The sequence below is a fragment of the Ambystoma mexicanum genome, chromosome 12 (genome assembly GCF_040938575.1).
Source record: "Ambystoma mexicanum isolate Mex_15411 chromosome 12, UKY_AmexF1_1, whole genome shotgun sequence".
NCBI lineage: Eukaryota > Metazoa > Chordata > Amphibia > Caudata > Ambystomatidae > Ambystoma > Ambystoma mexicanum.
The window spans coordinates 368,145,612-368,166,397 of NC_090936.1; the positions used below are offsets into that span (position 1 = coordinate 368,145,612).

General features: G+C 47.5%; 1 protein-coding gene across 1 annotated transcript in view; it reads left to right on the forward strand.

Moving 5' to 3' along the window:
- Positions 1-671: 671 nt before the first annotated feature.
- Positions 672-20,786, forward strand: part of LOC138514487 (E3 SUMO-protein ligase ZBED1-like) — a 31,479-nt gene continuing 11,364 nt past the window's right edge. Inside the window, exon 1 of the mRNA XM_069629970.1 lies at positions 672-863. Coding sequence (XP_069486071.1) covers positions 672-863 — 192 coding nt within the window. The remainder of the gene's footprint in view (positions 864-20,786) is intronic.

The window sequence follows — 20,786 nt, forward strand, 5'->3', positions numbered from 1 at the left end:
CCTGGTGGTTGATAGAAGGTGGCCACAAGGAGAGAAGATTTAGGAGAGAGTGATAGCCTGCAGACTAGGCATTCGAAGGAGGAGTAGGCCTGAGTAGGGAAGAGGGATACAGGTATCCATTCTGGGAAGATCAGCGCCACTCTGCCCCTGTCTTCTTTGGCCTGGGCGCAGAGAGGATTTTGTCTAAGTGTGTCAAAGCTCATGAGAGAGCTATCCCTGAACCACGTCTCCATGATGGCAAGCACATTAAGGTCCATGAGTTAAAGGAGGCTGCAGATGTCAGACGAGTGTTTGACAGCAGAGCGTTTATTGAGCATGGCAATGTGGAGGAGCTTGCCATCTTCGAGGGTCTTCCGCGGGGGGTGCAGGAGATGATGGTCCCCCCAGGGGTGGCAAGAGGGTCAGAGGGATAGTGGAGGGTGGGGGCGGAGGAGCCAAGGCTGACAAGACAGCCAGGACAGTGTGGCAAGGTAAGAATGCCAGCGCAGAGGAGGAAGGCACATTGGCCACGGGAGCCTTTGCAGAGGACGAGAAAGGCACAATGAGCAAGGAGCCTGTGCAGAGGAGGAGGAAGGCACAATGGGCAAGGGAGCCTGTGCACAGGAGGAAGAAGGCACAGTAGGCAAGGGAACCTTTGCAGAGGAGGAGGTAAGCAGAGATCGAAGGGGAGCATGGCCATAGTGAGAGGTGAGGTTAGAGAGGCGATTGAGGAGCCTGTCAAAGAGACGAAGGTTGGGTTGAGGACCCTGAACCATGATGGTTCCATTGAAATTGACATTGATGATGACTCTGGAAATGGCGAAGAGGTCAAGGAGAACAAAATGTTGCATGGGACAATGGTCTTCCTGCAACCCTGCAACAGTGTATAATTCTGGTTGCCACCCAAAAGCACTCTGCGCTTCTCCCAAAAGTACTATCTAAATGAAAATTCAATTTAACAGCTCAATTATGTAATGTTCTCTTTAATAGTAGCGCTACTATTAAAGAGAACAATATTACATAATTAAGAGTTGTTCAATTGAATTTTTCATTTGGATATTACTTTTGGGAGAAGCACAGATGACTTTTGGGTGGTAACCAACATTATTTATATTTGTGTCTTACGGGACAAGGGCTGAATCCCTGCCACCCACAGACTGCAGCTATCCTGCTTTCATACTCACATATTGAGGATAAGGATCTCCCTCCAAATCTCTGCTTGGTGTAACGCTCACCTGATTTCCGTAGAGGCGCCGGTCTTGACTGGGCGTATACTGTATCTTCAAAGGTGATGTGTAACACACGGCTGGCTCTTTGGGCTGGACCTCTGTGCACTGTATGTCGGACTCGAAGGGTAAGATGTCTGCAGATAGAAAATATGGGATTAAGGAACTGGGTTATTGAATGTCTCTCTCTTCTTCCCTTTCTCTTCTCCTGTAGAACCCCAAAGGTTAACGCTCTCACCTTAGGTAATTGAACGCCGTGCTCTCCATCTGCCTCGAGGCAGGGTGCTGTAACCAGTTTCTTCACTGGATAAGGGGAGCAGGCCTCTTGACTTCAGAGGACTGCTGTCCGTCGTTTACTGCACGAACGGTAAGTTTCGAGTAATTCTAATGTCTTTAAAGTCTTTAGTAATGATGTCTCTTGTTTTGCAGGGTTCCGGCGATGGCGGATGACGGGCTGAAGTGAGTTGAAAATGGAGCCCGTGTGATGAATAGAAGCGCCTGGAAGCACGTAAGTAAGCGCTTGTTGCCTGCTTCACGATGCGCTCTAACTGTCTTTTTATTTTGCAGGTACAAGTTCGGAGCGGCTGCAGGGTGCCGGAATACCCACTGGGTTAGATGTGGAAAGGAGTAATGGCACGTGAGTATTAAAGTTCCCCAATGTCTTTAAACGCACCTTGTTTTGTCTTTCAGATGCGGGATGCAGCGCCGAAGGCCTCCGGAGCGTGCGAAGAGTTGGTAAGCTTTTGTCTTTCAGATGCCGGAATGCAGTGTGAAGACCTCCGGAGTGCACGAAGAGTAGGTAAGCCTTTGTCTTTCAGATGCCGGAATGCAGCGCGAGGCGTTGGTGACAGCCGATGGACCAGGTAAGTGAAGAGCTGTCACTGAAGACCGTAATGCTAACCTGTTCTTTCTTGTCTTTATAGGTGTTGCTGAAGACTGGATTCAGGATGGTAAGCCTTTTCCCTTAGGCCCAGGATCAGATGCAGAAGACACGATGAGCGTTCTGCTGCAGAGGATGCAGAATAACGCAAAGCAAGATTCATCCATCGGGTGTGGTTTAAATAGCCTCCTGTAGTGCTTAGGTGTCTCCTTCCACAGCCACGCCTAGGTAAGAAAAGAGTTCCTGCTTTCCAGAAGAGTTCCAGTGTTCTGAATCTAGGGAGTGGCTCCTGCCCCACCCAACAGGAAAAGTAGTTCCAAACAGAAGAGGATCAGAGGCTCAACTGGCAGGCAAGTAAGCAGCATGGTCTGCTGCAGGTAAGTCCACCCAAGCATTATGAGCCCGGCGCTTCCAGCGCTGGGACTGGGCATATTTATGAGCCTGGTGCCACTGGCGCCAGGACTGGGTCCAAAAGGTCCCAATTGGGACTGGTTGGCACTCGGAACCTGGGTTATGGATCTGCTTCCAAGGGAGTTGGGAAAACCCTGACCTTTTGGAAGCAGAGATCATGACAGTACCCCCCCTCAAGGCCCCTCCCAAACCGGGCTTCTCCGGGGGTTTTGGCTTGTCAGGAAATGTTCGGTGAAATCTTTTGATTAGGCGAGGAGCGTGGACATATTCAGCAGGTTCCCAGGATCTCTCTTGGGGGCCGTAGCCTTTCCAGTCAATTAGGTAAAATAGTTTAGATTTGGAGATCTTGGAGTCCAGAATGCTTTTGACTTCAAACTCGAGTTCTCCATCAACTAGGATAGGTTTTGGAGATTTAGTTAGTCGGGTTTGAGGTTGCACGGGTTTTAATAGAGAGACGTGGAAGACCGGATGTATCTTCATGTGCGGGGGCAAGTCCAGCTTGACCGCTACTGGGTTTACTATGGTAGTGATGGAATAGGGACCAAGGTATCTTGGGTTGAATGTGCGTGGCCCTTTTAGAGGTAGATACTTGGTGGATAACCAGACTTGATCCCCTACTTGATATTGAGGGGCTTCCTTCCGATGTTGATCTGCTCCTTTCTTGTATTGTTCTTTAGCCCTTTGAAGGTGAGAAACAGCTTCCTTAAAGGCTTGGGTGATTGTAGAATGCAGGTAGTCTACTGCTGGTGTTTCAAGATCTTGGAGGGGATCCAACTCCGAGGTTCGAGGGTGACTGCCGTACAAAAGAAAAAACAGGGTTTTCCCAGTTCCCGAATGGACAGAGTTATTGTAGGCATATTCGGCTATCCAAAGGATGTCTTTCCAAGTTTTTTCAGTTTGTTGCAGCATGCAGCGTAAATACTGTTCCAGAGTTTGATTGGTCCTCTCGGTTTGTCCGTCGGTCTGAGGGTGGTGACTGGTCGATAGTCTCACATCAATTTGAGCCGACCGACAGCAACTTCGCCAAAAATGAGAAATAAATTGACTACCTCGATCCGAAATTAGAACCGAAGGAAAACCGTGCAGTCGGACGATGTTTTCGAGAAATTCTCGGGCCAGAGTTGCTGCTGTTGGCAAGCCTTTGAGCGGAATGAAATGCGCCATCTTGGAGAATAAGTCCACGATTACTAGAATCGTATTGTATCCGGAGCATGGAGGTAGATCGGTGATGAAGTCCATAGAAAGCGTATGCCAAGGGCGAGGTGGGATGTCAATAGGGCGTAAGAGGCCTGCTGGTCTTTCCTTTTGACTCTTGTTTTGGGCGCATACTCCACAGGACATTATAAAGTCTCTGATATCTTTTTTCCAAGACGGCCACCAGAAGTAGCGCTTGATCTTTTCTGAGGTCTTGGCCATACCGGGATGTCCTTCCATTAAAGAATCGTGATAACAAGAGATTACTTTTTTCTGTAAATCTGTGCTGGGTAGGTATAATCGTTCTTGGAAATACAATAAGTTGTCCTTTACTGCAAAGTCCTTTCCCTGCAGATGCCAATTCTGTATGTCTGCTGGAGTTACAAGTTGTCTGGCTTTATCCTTGACTTCCTCTATGGATTCTGTGGCGATTACACCCAGAATTCTTTGTTCGGGAATGATTGGTACAGGTTTAGGGTTGATCAAGTGTTCTTCCACTCCCATCCGAGAAAGGGCATCAGCTTTACCGTTCTTTGTACCAGGTCGATAGGTAATTATGAAGTCAAACTCGGCAAAGAATAATGCCCAACGGAGTTGTCTAGAGGATTGGGCTTTTGCGGTTTTCAAATATTGCAGGTTTCGGTGATCCGTAATCACAGTAACGGTGTGTCGGGCCCCCAGCAGATAATGCCGCCAAGCCTTAAAGGCAGACTTGATAGCCAGAAGTTCCTTGTCAGTAATCGTGTAATTGATTTCAGGAGGCGAGAATTTGCGGGACCAAAATGCCACGGGATGCAACTGATTGGTTACCGGGTCCTTTTGTGATAGAACTGCCCCCATGGCAAGGCTTGAAGCATCAGTTTCCACGATGTAGGGGAGTTCGGGGCGAGGGTGTTTTAAGATTGGTGCAGAGATAAATTTAGTCTTCAAATCCTGGAAAGCTTGTTCCGCCTCGGTAGACCATTCAAAACGTTTGTTTTTCTTTAACAAGGCAGTGATGGGCTGGACTATTCGAGAGAATTCGGGGATAAACCTGTGGTAAAAGTTAGCGAAGCCTAACATGCTTTGCACACCTTTTACGGAGGATGGTGATGGCCATTTGAGAACTGCATCGACCTTCTTTGAATCCATACGCACTCCGCCAGGTGATAATATGAATCCCAAGAATTCAACTTCAGTCACGTTGAAAACACATTTTTCCAACTTAGCGAAAAGTTTGTGTTGACGCAATCTTTCGAGGACCATTTTCACGTGTTTCCGATGTTCAGATTCCGATGAAGAATAAACGAGGATGTCGTCAATGTAAACAACAACACACACATCTATGAGCTCTCTGAGGACATCGTTCATAAAATATTGAAAGGCGGCCGGGGCATTGCAAAGTCCGAAGGGCATGACCTGATATTCAAATAGCCCATACTTGATGCGGAAGGCCGTCTTCCATTCATCGCCCTCTTTTACTCGTACCAAGTGGTAAGCTCCTCTAAGATCCAGCTTTGTGTATATGCATGCTTTTCTGACTTGTTCCAGGAGTTCAGGGATCAAAAGTAACGGATATCTATTCTTAACGGTGATCTGGTTCAGGGAGCGATAATCTATACAAGTTCTAAGGTCTCCTTCCTTTTTTGGAACGAAGAACAAAGCTGAAGAAGCAGGGGACTTGGAAGGACGAATAAACCCATTTGCCAGGTATTGATCCAGGTATTGTCGAAGGTGAAGGTTCTCAGGCTCGGTGAGGGCATAAATTCTACTACAAGGAGGAGTAGATCCAGGTATCAGGTCTATCTGGCAGTCATAAGACCTATGAGGAGGTAGAGAGTTAGCCTGATCCTTCCGGAAAACATCTTGGTATTCTAGGTATTCGGGAGGTAACTGGGGAGTCTCTGAAGAAATTGCTGCCAGTGCAACACCAGGTGGAGGGTGACAAGTAGAGACACATTCTGGAAACTGGACCGTTCTTGCTCGCCAATCGATCAGAGGATTGTGTTTCTCTAACCAAGGTATTCCTAGAATAATCTGAAACTGAGGGGCCTTGATCACATCGAACACGATCTTCTCATGGTGTCCATCTTGACTTACTAGCGTCACTTCTTGAGTGGTATGCGTTACTGGCCCGGAGGCTATCTCCGTACCATCCACCGTAGTAATGACGTCCTTTACAGCCTTGGGACAAAGAGTTAGATTCATCCTCAAAACCATTTCATGATCCACATAATTGCCGATGGCACCGCTGTCGACGTAAGCTTCAATTGCATGTAATCGATCCGGATTATCAGGGCTAACGAGGACCATAGGTATCACGAAATGCGAGGTCACGGAACTGGTTTTCACGCTCGGCAAGAGGACCTCTATTCTTGTCGGGCGAGGTCGTTTCCCTGCTCAGAGTTTGTAACTTTGGTAACTGCAGCTCCTACTGCCTTCTTGGCAGGTTTCACCGGACAGTCTCGAAGAAAGTGCCCTGAGTTTCCGCAATAGAGGCATAATTGCAACTGTTTTCTCCTTTCCCGCTCCTTTTGTGTTAGAGGACCTTTCAGACCCCCTATTTGCATGGGTTCCCCGGAGCTACTCCTTTGGAAGGAGTTGGCGGTTTGGAAAATACTCGAGCATCAAACTTGGAACGATCGGCCTTCCTGTTCTGCAGTCTGTGATCTATTTGAACGACTAAGTCTATATAGTCCGAACAATCTTGTGGGGGATTCACTACTTGGGCTAACATATCTTTGAGCTCTCCACGTAGACCTCTATAAAACAGCGTAATCCTTTTGTCCTCAGGCCATTGAGTTTCCACTATCAGTCTGTTGAAAGACGCAATATAAGCCAAAAGGTCTTGATTACCTTGTCGCAACGAAAGAAGCTCATTGTCCAAGGCCTGCCCCTGTGAATGTCTTGCGAACAGTTTTTCCATACTGAGCTGAAAAGCTTGAAAATCATGGAGGACCGGATCATCTTGATTTACTAGAGGGGTCGACCAGTCTGCCGCATTGCCACTAAGGTACGAAAGCACGAAAGCTACTTTAGCTTGATCAGTTGGAAAGGCTGCTGGCCGGCATAAGAAATGCAACCGGCACTGATTGATAAATACTGCAAACCTCTTTGGGTCACCAGAAAATCGTTCGGGCGGAGCCAGAGGTACATTCCCAGGTAGGTTGATCTGCACTGGATTCATAGAGGATGTAGAAGGAAGATTTCCCCCCGATGCGGGTAACGGGGTCTGTCCGGCTTGTGACTGTAGCAATTGTCTAGCGAGATCATCTGTTCGCTCCTTGGAAATAATCAGTTCCCTTCTTAGAGCGTTCGTTTCCTGACGGGCTGCATGCACTTCTGCCCTTAGTTCCCCAAGTAACTGGGCTAGCTGGTCGGTATCCGAGGTTTCCATAGCGCCTGGACGGGAGTTTTGTGGTAGGCTTTGCGTTCTGTAACGCTCACCTGATTTCCGTAGAGGCGCCGGTCTTGACTGGGCGTATACTGTATCTTCAAAGGTGATGTGTAACACACGGCTGGCTCTTTGGGCTGGACCTCTGTGCACTGTATGTCGGACTCTAAGGGTAAGATGTCTGCAGATAGAAAATATGGGATTAAGGAACTGGGTTATTGAATGTCTCTCTCTTCTTCCCTTTCTCTTCTCCTGTAGAACCCCAAAGGTTAACGCTCTCACCTTAGGTAATTGAACGCCGTGCTCTCCATCTGCCTCGGGGCAGGGTGCTGTAACCAGTTTCTTCACTGGATAAGGGGAGCAGGCCTCTTGACTTCAGAGGACTGCTGTCCGTCGTTTACTGCACGAACGGTAAGTTTCGAGTAATTCTAATGTCTTTAAAGTCTTTAGTAATGATGTCTCTTGTTTTGCAGGGTTCCGGCGATGGCGGATGACGGGCTGAAGTGAGTTGAAAATGGAGCCCGTGTGATGAATAGAAGCGCCTGGAAGCACGTAAGTAAGCGCTTGTTGCCTGCTTCACGATGCGCTCTAACTGTCTTTTTATTTTGCAGGTACAAGTTCGGAGCGGCTGCAGGGTGCCGGAATACCCACTGGGTTAGATGTGGAAAGGAGTAATGGCACGTGAGTATTAAAGTTCCCCAATGTCTTTAAACGCACCTTGTTTTGTCTTTCAGATGTGGGATGCAGCGCCGAAGGCCTCCGGAGCGTGCGAAGAGTTGGTAAGCTTTTGTCTTTCAGATGCCGGAATGCAGTGTGAAGACCTCCGGAGCGCACGAAGAGTAGGTAAGCCTTTGTCTTTCAGATGCCGGAATGCAGCGCGAGGCGTTGGTGACAGCCGATGGACCAGGTAAGTGAAGAGCTGTCACTGAAGACCGTAATGCTAACCTGTTCTTTCTTGTCTTTATAGGTGTTGCTGAAGACTGGATTCAGGATGGTAAGCCTTTTCCCTTAGGCCCAGGATCAGATGCAGAAGACACGATGAGCGTTCTGCTGCAGAGGATGCAGAATAACGCAAAGCAAGATTCATCCATCGGGTGTGGTTTAAATAGCCTCCTGTAGTGCTTAGGTGTCTCCTTCCACAGCCACGCCTAGGTAAGAAAAGAGTTCCTGCTTTCCAGAAGAGTTCCAGTGTTCCAAACAGAAGAGGATCAGAGGCTCAACTGGCAGGCAAGTAAGCAGCATGGTCTGCTGCAGGTAAGTCCACCCAAGCATTATGAGCCCGGCGCTTCCAGCGCTGGGACTGGGCATATTTATGAGCCTGGTGCCACTGGCGCCAGGACTGGGTCCAAAAGGTCCCAATTGGGACTGGTTGGCACTCGGAACCTGGGTTATGGATCTGCTTCCAAGGGAGTTGGAAAAACCCTGACCTTTTGGAAGCAGAGATCATGACACTTGGTGAACCGGCTCACTCACAGAAGGTTGGAGGTAGATGAGCGGAGGGCTCGTGAGGGACAGTATTTAGGTAGACAGCATTGCAGGTAGGTAGGTCCCAGGCCCCAGAAGGCCTTGTGGACAATGCAGAGGGTTTTGAACTTAATCCTCGCCGCCACTGGGAGCCAGTGCAGAGATTTTAGTCCTGGAGAGATACGATCCCTGGGCTTGAGGCCAAGGACAAGTCTTGCGGTCCTGTTTTGGACGAGTTGCAGAGGGCAGAGAGTAGCGGGAGGCAGATTTAGAAATAGGCTGTTGGAGTAGTCCAGCCTGGAGAGAACCAGAGCCATGGGGACAGTGAGCTTCTGGGGAAAGGAGAGGAAAGGATGAATACCTCTGAGTAGGTGCAGTTGGTAGTGTGACTTCTTAGAAACGTCAAAGATGTGAGAAGAGAAGGAAAGTGTGGAGTCGAAGATGACCCGATGTTTTTTGCCTCACAGGTGGGAGCAGGAAAAGGGTCAAGAGAGGACGGCCAGAGAATGACAGGAAAGGAGGGAGCAGGTGTGCCGTTGAGGAGAATCTCTGTCTTACTGGTATTAAGGCAGAGATTATTGGTGACGCACCACTCCTGGATAGCGGAAAGACAGTCAGAGATGAGAGAAGGAGAAGAGGTGGCAGAGGAGAGCCTGAATATGAGTTGAGTGTCATCCGCATAGCACTGAATGTTGGGGCAGAGAGTGGCAATGTAGTGGGAAAGAAGTGCCAAGTATTGGTTGAACAGCCAGGGAGAGAGGTTAGATCCTGGGGAACACCACAGGTAGAGGTAGAGATAGAGGACCCAAGCTGGGCCTGGCAGGGTCGATCGGAGAGGAAGGAGGTCAGCCAAGCCATGGCCTAATTGGTGATACACAGGTTATCACAAAGACGGTTGAGCAGGATGGCATGGTTGACCGTGTCAAAGGCAGAAGAGAGATCAATTAAGATGAGGACACAGGGGGTGTTGGAATTGAGGTTGGAGAGCAGGTCTTCACGGATGTTCAGGAGAGCAGTTTCTGTGCTTCTGGCAGCTCTAAAACCAGACTGATGGTCAGGGAGACAACAAACAGATTCAGAGTGAAGATTAAGCTGGGAGATGGCGAGCTTTTCCGGGAGTTTGCCCAGGAAAGGAGTGATGGAGATGGACGATAGTTAGCCGGGCAGGAAGGGTCGGCAGAGGGTTTCTTAAGAAGAGGGTGCACAAGGGAGTGTTTCAGGGGGGAGAGGTAGACTCCAGTGGCAAAGGAGTGGTTGCAGAAATCAGCCAGGGTGTCAATGTGGTTCTTGATGGTTTTGGAGGAACAGGGGAGAACCTGTCCTGACGAGACTTTCATAGATCGGACTTGTCTAGAAACCTTGTCTGCGGAGAACAGGGGAAAAGCAGAGAAGGAGGGAGGAGAGGTGACCAAAGAAGGGCCAGAGGAAGAGCAGGGAGCAGAGGGAGAGGAAGAGAGGACAGGATGTCCTGAGTTTTAGAGATGAAATGAGATGCCAGGGCCATGCAGAGGGCCTGGGAGGGGACAGGAGAGGTAGAGAATGCAGCAGGATTGGCCAGCTCCTTGCAGATTTTAACGCCATTTCCTCTCAGCCACCCTGCACTTGCGTTTAAGGGTGACGAGGTCTGAGTCGTATCAAGAGTTGCAATAGGATTTGGGCTTCAAGCGGATCCTCATTACAGGGGCAAGAACATCAACCGTATCAGCTATAGCAGAGTGGAGCATGGAAAGGGCTGTGTCAGGGTGTGAGTCAGGCATGGTGGGGGGCAGGCGGGAGTGAAAATGTGGCGGCGAAAGCCTCAACTGAAACATGCTTCATGGGTCGGATAACCGAGAAGGTAGGTGGCAGTGCTGGAGTTTGCCCTTCAGAGTGAGTCGGGCCAGAGAGGAAAATAGAGAGAGAGAGTCGCAGAGGTCATGAAAGAGTCCAGTGGAAGGACAGGAAGCATCCAGGTGGATGTTGAAGTCTCCAAGAAGGAGGAGTTGAGTGGTTGAGACCAGAAGGGAAATGGAGAGGTCCGCCCAATCAGAGAGGAAGGAGGAGATCTGACCAGGTGGCCGATAGATGGTAGCCACAGTAAGGGAATGGCAGGAGAGAAAGAGAGCCTGCAGACGAGGCATTTGGTAGAGGAGTAGGCCTGTGTAGGAATGACAGATGCAGGAATCCACTCAGGGAAGATCAGGGCTACACCCCCTCTGGAACGGTTGAATCTGGGCATGGAGAGGATCTTGTAGCCATCAGGGAGGAGAGTGTCAGAGCTCATGACAGAGCTGGCTGTGAACCATGTCTCAGTGAGACAGAGGACATCGAGGTCAAGTTCCTCCAGGAGATGTCAGAGGAGTGTTTGACAGCTAAGCGAGAGTTTAGAGTGGCAATATGGAGAAGGCTGCCATCGTTGAAAGCCTTCCGGGGAGGAGTACAAATCAGAGGTACGCCCTGCGGAGGTGTAGAAGAAGCCTGAGGGGGGCAGAGGAGGAAGGAGGAGAGAGCAAGGTAGCCAGGGAGGAGACAGCATGGGGAGGCGAGGAAGCCATGGAGGGGGCATAGGGGACAGCAGGAGAAGAACCTAAGGGTATGCTTGCTAAACACGTGTTCCTTAAATCAACACGCCCAAAGCGTACATGATTTTATACAGGAGGAAAACATTGACATCATGTACCTCACCGAAACTTGGTTGCAAGACCCGATTGGTCCAACCGGCATCATTGCAGTCCCAATGGGTTACACCATACACCACACAAACAGAGACACAGAAAAAGAGGGTGGGGTAGCTATGATAACCCGGGACTCACTCCTAATGTTTCCATCGACCCTGATCTACCAAGGCTGCGAAATACTTCATCTGAAACACAGCCCGACTGATACAAACTGTTTAAATATTGTCCTTATCTATAGACCTCCATCTCTTACATCAGAGTTCAATGAGGAACTCACTGGACAAGTCAACCTACTCAAAAGCCCCAACTCATCCTCGCTGGTCCTAGGTGACTTCAATCGCTGGCGGGGTGATACTAAAGATAAAAAAGCGAAAAATTCCAAACCTACAATGGTTAACGGCCACCAGCTAGACTGGATTATTACGAACAATCTAGCAACTAAAAACTACATGACCACTCCTTGCATTTGATCCGACCATTATAAAATATTCTTTACTATGACCATGCCCACTCCACTCAAGAAAAGCCCTAACGAAACCAAGAAAATGACATGTAGGAATTTCAAAAAAATCAAAGAGCACACCTAGTGTCCTGCACCAACAACATCCTAGCAGACCTTAAAGGCAAAGATACCTGTGATAAAATCATACTCAAATATGAACAACACGCTTCATATCTTATTGACAAGATAGCCCCTATTCGCTCTAAACTAGTCAGACCTAATACCAACCACCAGAAATGGTATACTCCAGATTTAGCGGCTCAAAAAAAGAAAAAAAGACAGCTTGAAACTAGATGGTTGAAGAAACCCAATACTAGCAATAGGGACAGCTGGAAGGAACTTGAGAAGTCCTATAAAATATTCTCCCGCCTAAAATCATACTCGAAAATGCTGATATATTTGCACCATTGTTTACAAAAATGGTTAACGCCTCTTTCAGAGATCAAATGGTACCCAAGAATATAAAAAAGGTGACCATTACCCCACAGGTCAAAAAACCTAACTTAGACCAACGAGAGCCGGGGAATTTAAGACCCATAACCAACTGCAACTTCATACTAAAAATAATGGATAAAATTGCAACTGCACAACTGCAAACTTATGTAGAGAATAATGGCTTACTACATCACCAGCAATTGGGCTTCCGTGCTGCCCATAGCACCGAAACAACGATGCTGGACTTGCAGACAAAAATGCTGAGTATCATCGAAAGGGGCAATACTGGTCTGCTTATCCTGCTAGACCTTAGTGCTGTGTTTGATCTACTAGACCATCAGCTACTACAAGAAGCACTAGAGAAAATTGCCAATTGCTCTAGGGAAGCCATAGGCTGGCTACCATCATTCTTAGCAGACCGCATCTCTAGAGTACATTGGGCCGATAAATTCTCTAGTGAATCCAACATTTTCTGTGGCGTTCCCCAGGGAGCTAGTCTTTCCCCACTACTCTTTAATCTATACCTTTGCCTCCTATGTGAAGCCCTAGACAACATAAACACCTTTTCTCTAAACTATGCTGATGATACTCAGCTAGTAGTGGAACTGAGTGGGGACCACACGAAAGACAACAAAATGTTAAACAAACTTTACAATATCATTGAACAGTGGATGGACCATAACTGGGTGTGTTTGATTGGGAAAAAACTGAGCTGATGGTCTTCGAATCCAAACAAGCTAGGGCCAAACTACCATCCAGCTACGAGTCATTCACAATAAAAGAGTCCAACATCCAAGTAGTGACTAGTGTCAAAACCTTGGGCATGACACTGGAGGCCTCCCTTAGCTCAGATGCTCAAGCCTCCTATGTCAGCAAAAATTGTTCCTACTACCTGAGATTATTAAAAGCCATCAGACCTGTACTTAGTGACTCTAACTGTGCTACTATAGCCCGAGCGACCATTCTTTCTAGACTGGACTACGGCAACGCCCTACTATTGGGTGCCAGTAAACAATGCCTGACAAAATGTCAGCATATTCAAAATTATTCTGCGCGAATAATAAAGCATAAGAATAAATCTGATCACATCAGTGAAGCAAGGAAGGAACTACATTGGCTAAGGGTTGAAGACCGGATAATGTTTAAATCTATGACAGTCACACACAAGTGCCTATATGGTAAAGCTCCGGCCTGCCTTAAGTCTAGGATTGTGGGCTACATCCCTACCCGCACTCTTAGATCGGAGACCCAAGGGCTCATTACAACTAACCTCCACAGGAAAGCAAATGGTCTGGGCAGAACCTTTCCCAACCGGTCAGCTCACCACTGGAACAAATTTCCTCTGAACCTGAGAGTTGAACCCAACCTCCTCATTTTCTGAAAGCAATTAAAAACCTTTCTATTCAAATGAACTAAGCAACACTGAGTAGTACCTGCTGCTTCTACCTGTTCTTGGCATGCCAAGTGTCCTGTGCCCTGTTTCGTCAATTGCATCCATTTTATGTAAGTAAACGTCTTTGTGGTGCCCCGATGCCTGCGTGCTTTCGTGGCCTTATAAACAAATAAATTAAATAAATAAGAAAGGAAATTGATGAGGCGTGGGAAGCGTCTATCAAAGAGGAGAAGGTTGGCTTGAGGGCCTTGTACCAAGACGGTACCATTGTTAGGGAAGGTACTTCATACTGTTTTGCATTCAATTTCAGACATTTATGTACTTTGTGGACCCTCATAATTAGTACATTACAAGTACTATGCTTTAAACGAGTGTAATGTGCGATGTGCTCAGTTCATGTGTTTGTTTGCATAATCATTGGGTCTGTGGGAAAAAAAAGATGCAGGATTAAAAAAGAACCTTCTACATTCATTTGAGGTTATGTGGCACACTCTGTTTCATTGACGAGTGTAGTACTTATAGGAATGTTTAAGGTGCACATCTATGTGCTCTTGCTGTTATAAGCACTGTTGCAGTAGGAGGATATGAAATGGGGTATGCCTCTCATTTTGGAAGTGCTTGCAGTTAGATACCAGTTGGCATATTCTAACTGTTTATCTGTTTTCTCTTTTTAGCAGTATCCGTTTATGATGCTTGATTGCTGTTGGTGTTTTCTAAGTACTGCAGTTTTGCAAACTAATATTGCAGGATTGTGGGGGCAGTTAAATAACTGTTGGTAGTTTGAAAGTTGTTGAGGGTATGTTTGTAGCCCTTTGATTGCTGAAGGTTGATTTTCGCAGTTTGACCGCTGGAAATAATATTGTAGTACTGCAGGTGTAGTTATATACCAGTTGGTGTATTCTGGTTGTTTATACTTAGTAAGTGTTGAAGGTTTTCTTCAGAAGAACTTTCATTTTGGCTGGTGGATTTTAAATTGTGCAGGTATGGGAAGTAATATTGCAGTAATATGGTTGCAGGTAGATACCATTTGGCGTATCCCAACTGTTTACAGTTTAATAGTTTTGCAGGGTATGTCTTCAAGCACCTTCATTCTTGTTGGCAGATTTCCATTTTCCACTATTGTGAAGTGCCTTTGCAGTATTATGGGTGTAGTTACATGCAGTTGCGTATTTATTGCAGTGATATGGGCATTGTTAGACTGCTGTTGCCTTATTCTAGCAGTTGGTCGTTTCACAGGTCATTGAGGACAGTTTGTAGACCCACATACTCAGTACTTTTCTTTTTAAGTACTATGGGTGAAACAATATCAGTGTGTCCTTTCCACAGATGGTGTTTCTGTGACTATAATCACTGGGTCATTGGGGAAAAAACTGTATAGCAGCGCAACTGATGGGCTTATGGGACAATTGATGTATGCTAAGTTGTTCCAGGGCAGAAGAACAAGTTACTTACCAACTGTAACGTTCTTTTGACTGGATGTTCTTCCAAGTATTCCTCATCTTGTGATAATTCGTTATCGCCAGCTTCGCTGCTTCGGAAAACATTTTTCCGCAGAGGGCGCTGTGCTCGAGGTCGTGGCGTCGACTGTCCCTCGACGGGCTCTGTACCATGTCGATGTCACTGATGGTATAAGTAGCACGAGCCACGCCCGTTGGCTTCAGTTCTGTTTTTGAAGAAATACTCGTGGAACATCCAGGCATATGCTGTGACTGATAGGCCCATCGTGAGAGGAAATTGTAAGAAAAGACAAACTGTACTGCAGGGTAGGCTGGGAGGGTCGATGAGGAATACGTGGGAGGAACATCCAGTCGAAAGAACGTTACAGTTGGTAAGTAACTTGTTCTTCGAATGGATTGTCATGATGCCTACCTCTAAGGAGCCAGGCCGGGCCCAGCAACCCCAGAGGCAGACATCATTTTCCCCAGGGAAGTCTCAGCGGGCCCAAGTCGGGGCCCTTTGGACTCAGTCCTGGCGCCTTAGGCGCCAGGCTCATAGCGGACCCCAGTCCTGGCGCCTTAGGCGCCAGGCTCATAGAAAAAGATATGTGTTTAAGTGCTTGGGTGCACACTTACCTGATGCAGACCTTGCTGCTTCATCCAGGCCCTCTTGAGGCCTGAATGGGACTACTTAACCTATAGGACTACTTCACCACCCGGGTGTGGTCGGGGAAGGATACATACCTGATTGGTGGAAGGATACATACCAGGAACGTCTTCCAAGGCTATTTAAACCCCACCCGAACAGCCACACATGCTTCGCGTTGTTCTGCACCTAGCAGCTGGACGCTCACCGTGTCAGCTCCTGCATCCTGACTTCAGCCACGCCTGCCAGCACCCTGGAACACCTGCAAGGGGAGAAAGGAAGAGAATAGGAGAAGAAAAGCCCTTACCTGCTAAATCTGCATCCCGGAGTCATTTCTCCAACGGCCCTGAAAAGGAAGACATCATTTTAAAGGCATTTCGTTTCGATCGCTGCAGCGCTGCATTTTACTCACCTTTGCAAGGCGCTTCCATCTTCAGCAGCGATCTTCCGGATTCAGCTACGCCCCGGCGCCTAGAGGAAAAAAGACAAGAACAAAGGTGAGAGGGAGAAAAGGAATAAGGAAAGCTCAGTTTCCTTTTAAGTCTTACCTGTTGGATTATTCCCACTGCATTTCGGGTCCTGCCGCTTCCTGGCATCTCCGGACCCCGGCCCCTATGGGGAAAAAAGACAAAGACATTGAATGAGCGAATGCAAAGACATTACCTGAGCGCTCATCCAGAACTGTTTCACTTCGGGTCGGCGCCATATCTCCGGCACTCCGAACCCCGGCCCCTAAGGGGAAAAAGACACAAGTATTAGCGCTTGCTGCAATTAGACAACGAGCATTATTATTAAGCTTGAACTTTTGAACAGAACTTTTACAGCGCCTTACCTGAACAGTCAAGCTTACCTGAACTCCCATCGATCCTCAATCCAGTGAAGTAACTGGGTTTCAACGCGCCCCTGCATCAGAAGCAGGATGGAGAGCTCATCCTTCCAAACCCTAAGGTGAGGCTTCACGGGGAATCATGGAGGAGGTATCGTGGAGGGTTGGAAGGGAGTGGGAGGCTTGAGCATTGTTCCACAGTTGGTAATACTCCCTTTTCACGCACAGGAGGGTATCCAACGAGCCAGGGAAGCCAGAATAGAGGGGCCCTTCCTGTCCATCTTCAGAGTTCTGCGCCTTCGACGCCGCGCCTCCGTGGGAACCAGGTGAGCGTTACAGAACGCGAAGCCTTACCACAATTTCCCACCTGGGCGCTATGGAGACTTCTGAGACAGATCAGCTGGCCCATCTTTTAGGGGAATTACGGGCAGAAGTGCACTCAGCCCGCCAGGCGACTAATGCTCTCAGAAGGGAACTAATCCTATCCAAGGAAAGAACTGATGATCTGGCCAAAAGGTTATTGCAGGGCCAGGCAGAGCACACTCCTTTACCTGTTTCCGGAGATATTTCTACAACAATGGGTTCGAATAACCCGGTACAAATCAATCTACCTGGACACATGCCTTTGGCCCCGCCGGAACGTTTTGCGGGGGATCCCAAGAAATATGCCGTTTTTATGAACCAATGCCGTTTACACTTTTTATGCAGGCCCGGGGCCTTCCCCAACGACCAAACCAAAGTAGCCTTTGTACTATCTTACCTCAGTGGCTGGCTGCCGATTGGTCTATTCCATTGGTAAATCAGGATGATCCCATTCTCCGGGATTTCCAGGGCTTCCAGGCCAGCATGGAAAGATTGTTCGCTCGACACTCGCAGGGACAGGCCCTTGACAACGAACTGCTATCCTTACGACAAGGTAATCAGGATCTTTTGTCCTATATCGCTACCTTTAATAGACTAGTTGTGGAAACCGGATGGCCTGAAAATAAAAGGATCACATTGTTTCATCGAGGCCTGCGCGGAGAGCTTAAAGATGTTATAGCTCAGATAGTAGATCCACCCCAGGCCTGCGCAGACTACATAGACTTAGTGGTTCAACTTGATCACAGACTTCAAAATAGAAAAGCAGATCGGCTCAAGTATGAAACCAGAGTACCTATCAAGACCCACGTTAACTCCAAGAGTACTGACGTTTCCGAACCTATGCAAATTGGCAGTGTTAAAGGACCATTAACGCAGAAGGAACGAGAGAGAAGGCGACAAATGCAACTTTGTCTGTATTGCGGAACTTCCGGTCACTTTCTTCAAAGTTGTCCAGTTAAACCACCCAAGAAGGTGGTTGGAGCCACTGATAACGAGTTATTGACACCTGGTTCGGGAAACGACCTAGCCCGACAAGCGTAGGGGTCCGCTTGCCGAGCTTGAAAACAAACTCTTTGACCTCGCATTTTGTCATGCCAATGGTGCTTGTGAACCCAAAACAGCCTCAGCAGTTGCATGCTATAAAAGCATACATAGACAGTGGAGCTATTGGAAATTACATAGACCGTGAATTGGCTTCCAGGATTAAGCTTCCTCTCCGCCCGAAAGTAACCCAAGATGTAATTACTACAGTTGATGGAACCGAAATAGCCTCAGGGCCTGTAACGCATTCCACAGTTGAAATCACTCTGGTGGGTCAGGACGGACATCGGGAAGCAATCGTGTTTGATGTGATCAAGGCCCCACAATTTCAAGTACTTCTTGGAATCCCTTGGTTAGAAACACATAATCCGAGAACAGACTGGCGAGCAAAGAAGATAACTTTTCCTGATTGTGAACCAACCTGTTACCCAAGGAATCCAGCTATGGGTCTAGCCTCTGTAACTTCCACCCCTGTACAGCTACCACCTGAATACCAAGAATTCCAAGACGTTTTTCAGAAAGAGCAGGCTAACACCTTACCTCCCCATCGATCTTACGATTGCCAAATCGACTTGGTACCCAATGCACAACTACCTTGTAGTAGGATTTATGCTCTTACTGAACCTGAGAACCTGCATTTGCGCCAGTATTTGGATCAATACCTGGCCAATGGTTTCATTCGCCCATCAAAGTCACCAGTCTCTTCCGCTTTGTTCTTCGTACCTAAAAAGGAAGGAGACCTTAGGGCCTGTATTGACTACCGCGCCCTAAATCAGATAACGATTAAGAATCGTTACCCTTTGCCCCTGATACCTGAGCTTATCGACCAAGTAAAAGATGCTTGTGTGTACACCAAGCTAGATCTCCGAGGAGCTTACCACCTGGTACGTATAAAAGAGGGCGACGAGTGGAAGACTGCATTCCGCACCAAATTTGGGCTCTTCGAATATCAAGTAATGCCCTTCGGTTTGTGCAACGCACCTGCCGCCTTTCAGTACTTCATGAATGATGTTCTTCGGGAACTTATCGATGTTTGTGTCATCGTTTATATTGACGACATCCTGGTGTATTCCTCCTCAGAATCTGATCACAGAAACCATGTTAGGGCAGTTCTTGAGAAATTGCGCCAGCACAAATTATTTGCCAAGCTCGAAAAATGCGTTTTTCATACCACAGAAGTGGAGTTTCTCGGATTCATCCTGACACCTCAAGGAATCCGAATGGACTCGCGGAAAGTGGACGCCATTCTCAAATGGCCATCTCCTAGCTCTGTGAAGGGAGTGCAAAGCATGCTTGGCTTTGCCAATTTCTATCGAAGGTTCATCCCGGAATTTTCTCGAACTGTTCAACCCATCACAGCTCTCCTAAAGAAAAATAAACGCTTTGAATGGACTCTTGAGGCTGAACAAGCCTTTCAGGACCTGAAAACCAAATTCACCTCTGCACCTGTATTGAAGCACCCGCGCCCAGATCTCCCTTACATCGTGGAAACCGATGCATCCAGTTCGGCCATGGGAGCTGTCCTGTCGCAAAGAGACCCAGAAACTAACCAACTACACCCTGTAGCCTTTTGGTCCAGAAAATTCTCTCCACCTGAACTCAATTACGCAATTACCGACAAAGAACTACTGGCTATTAAATCAGCTTTCAAGGCTTGGCGTCACTATCTTCTCGGTGCAAGACACACCATCACCGTAATTACGGACCACAGAAATTTGCAGTATTTAAAGACGGCCAAAGCTCAATCTTCGCGACAACTCCGATGGGCTTTATTCTTTGCGGAATTTGATTTTGTAATTACCTATCGCCCTGGCTGCAAGAATGGTAAGGCAGATGCCTTATCCCGGATAGGCATGGAAGAACCCAATTCGAGTTTAGAACCTGTGCCAATCATACCGGAACAAAGAATTCTGGGCTTGACTTCATTGTAAACCATTGAGGACATCCAAGCTCAAGTAAAACAGCTTTTTGACTCTTCTGCCTTACTGGAATGGAGTCAAAAGGGTCCTCACTACACCGTTAAGGATGATTTACCCTACTTCCAAGAGCGGTTATTTCTGCCAAGTAAAGAATTGCAGGAACTTGTCATTACCCGTCATCATGAATCATTAATGGAAGGACACCCCGGTATCGCGAAAACAGAAGAAAAGATCAAACGCCACTTCTGGTGGCCTTCTTGGAGAAAAGACATAAAGTCATTTGTGTTGTCTTGCGGAATCTGTGCCCAAAATAAGAGTCAAAAGAAAAGGCCAGCCGGCCTACTTCAACCTTTGGACATTCCACCAGCACCTTGGCACACCTTGTCAATGGACTTTATAACTGACCTGCCTCCTTGTGGTGGTTACAACACGATTCTCATAATAGTGGATCTATTCTCCAAAATGGCCCATTTTATCCCTTTAAAAGGATTGCCGTCAGCTTCCACCTTGGCCAAGGAATTTATGGAAAATATAGTGCGGTTACATGGTTTCCCTTCCATATTAGTCTCAGACCGTGGAAGTCAATTTATCTCCCACTTTTGGAAGAAATGTTGCCAACTAGCACAAATAGACGTGCGGTTATCCACAGCCACCACCCCCAGACCGACGGACAAACCGAGAGAACCAATCAGACTCTCGAGCAATATCTGCGGTGCATGTTACACCAATCCGAGTTGAATTGGAAGGACATCCTTTGGATTGCAGAATATGCATACAACAATTCAGTGCATTCTGGAACCGGACAGACTCCTTTTTATACCCTGTATGGTCACCATCCTCGGACCTCTGACCTAGATCCACCTCTGACCCTGGAGATGCCTGCAGTAAATCACCTACATTCCACAATAACCCAAGCCTTCAAAGAAGCTACAACCCACTTACAGCAAGCCAAGAAAAAGTATAAAGAAAACGCTGATTTGCACCGAAGTAAAACTCCTCCTTACCAAGTAGGAGATCAGGTATGGCTAGCAACTAAACATC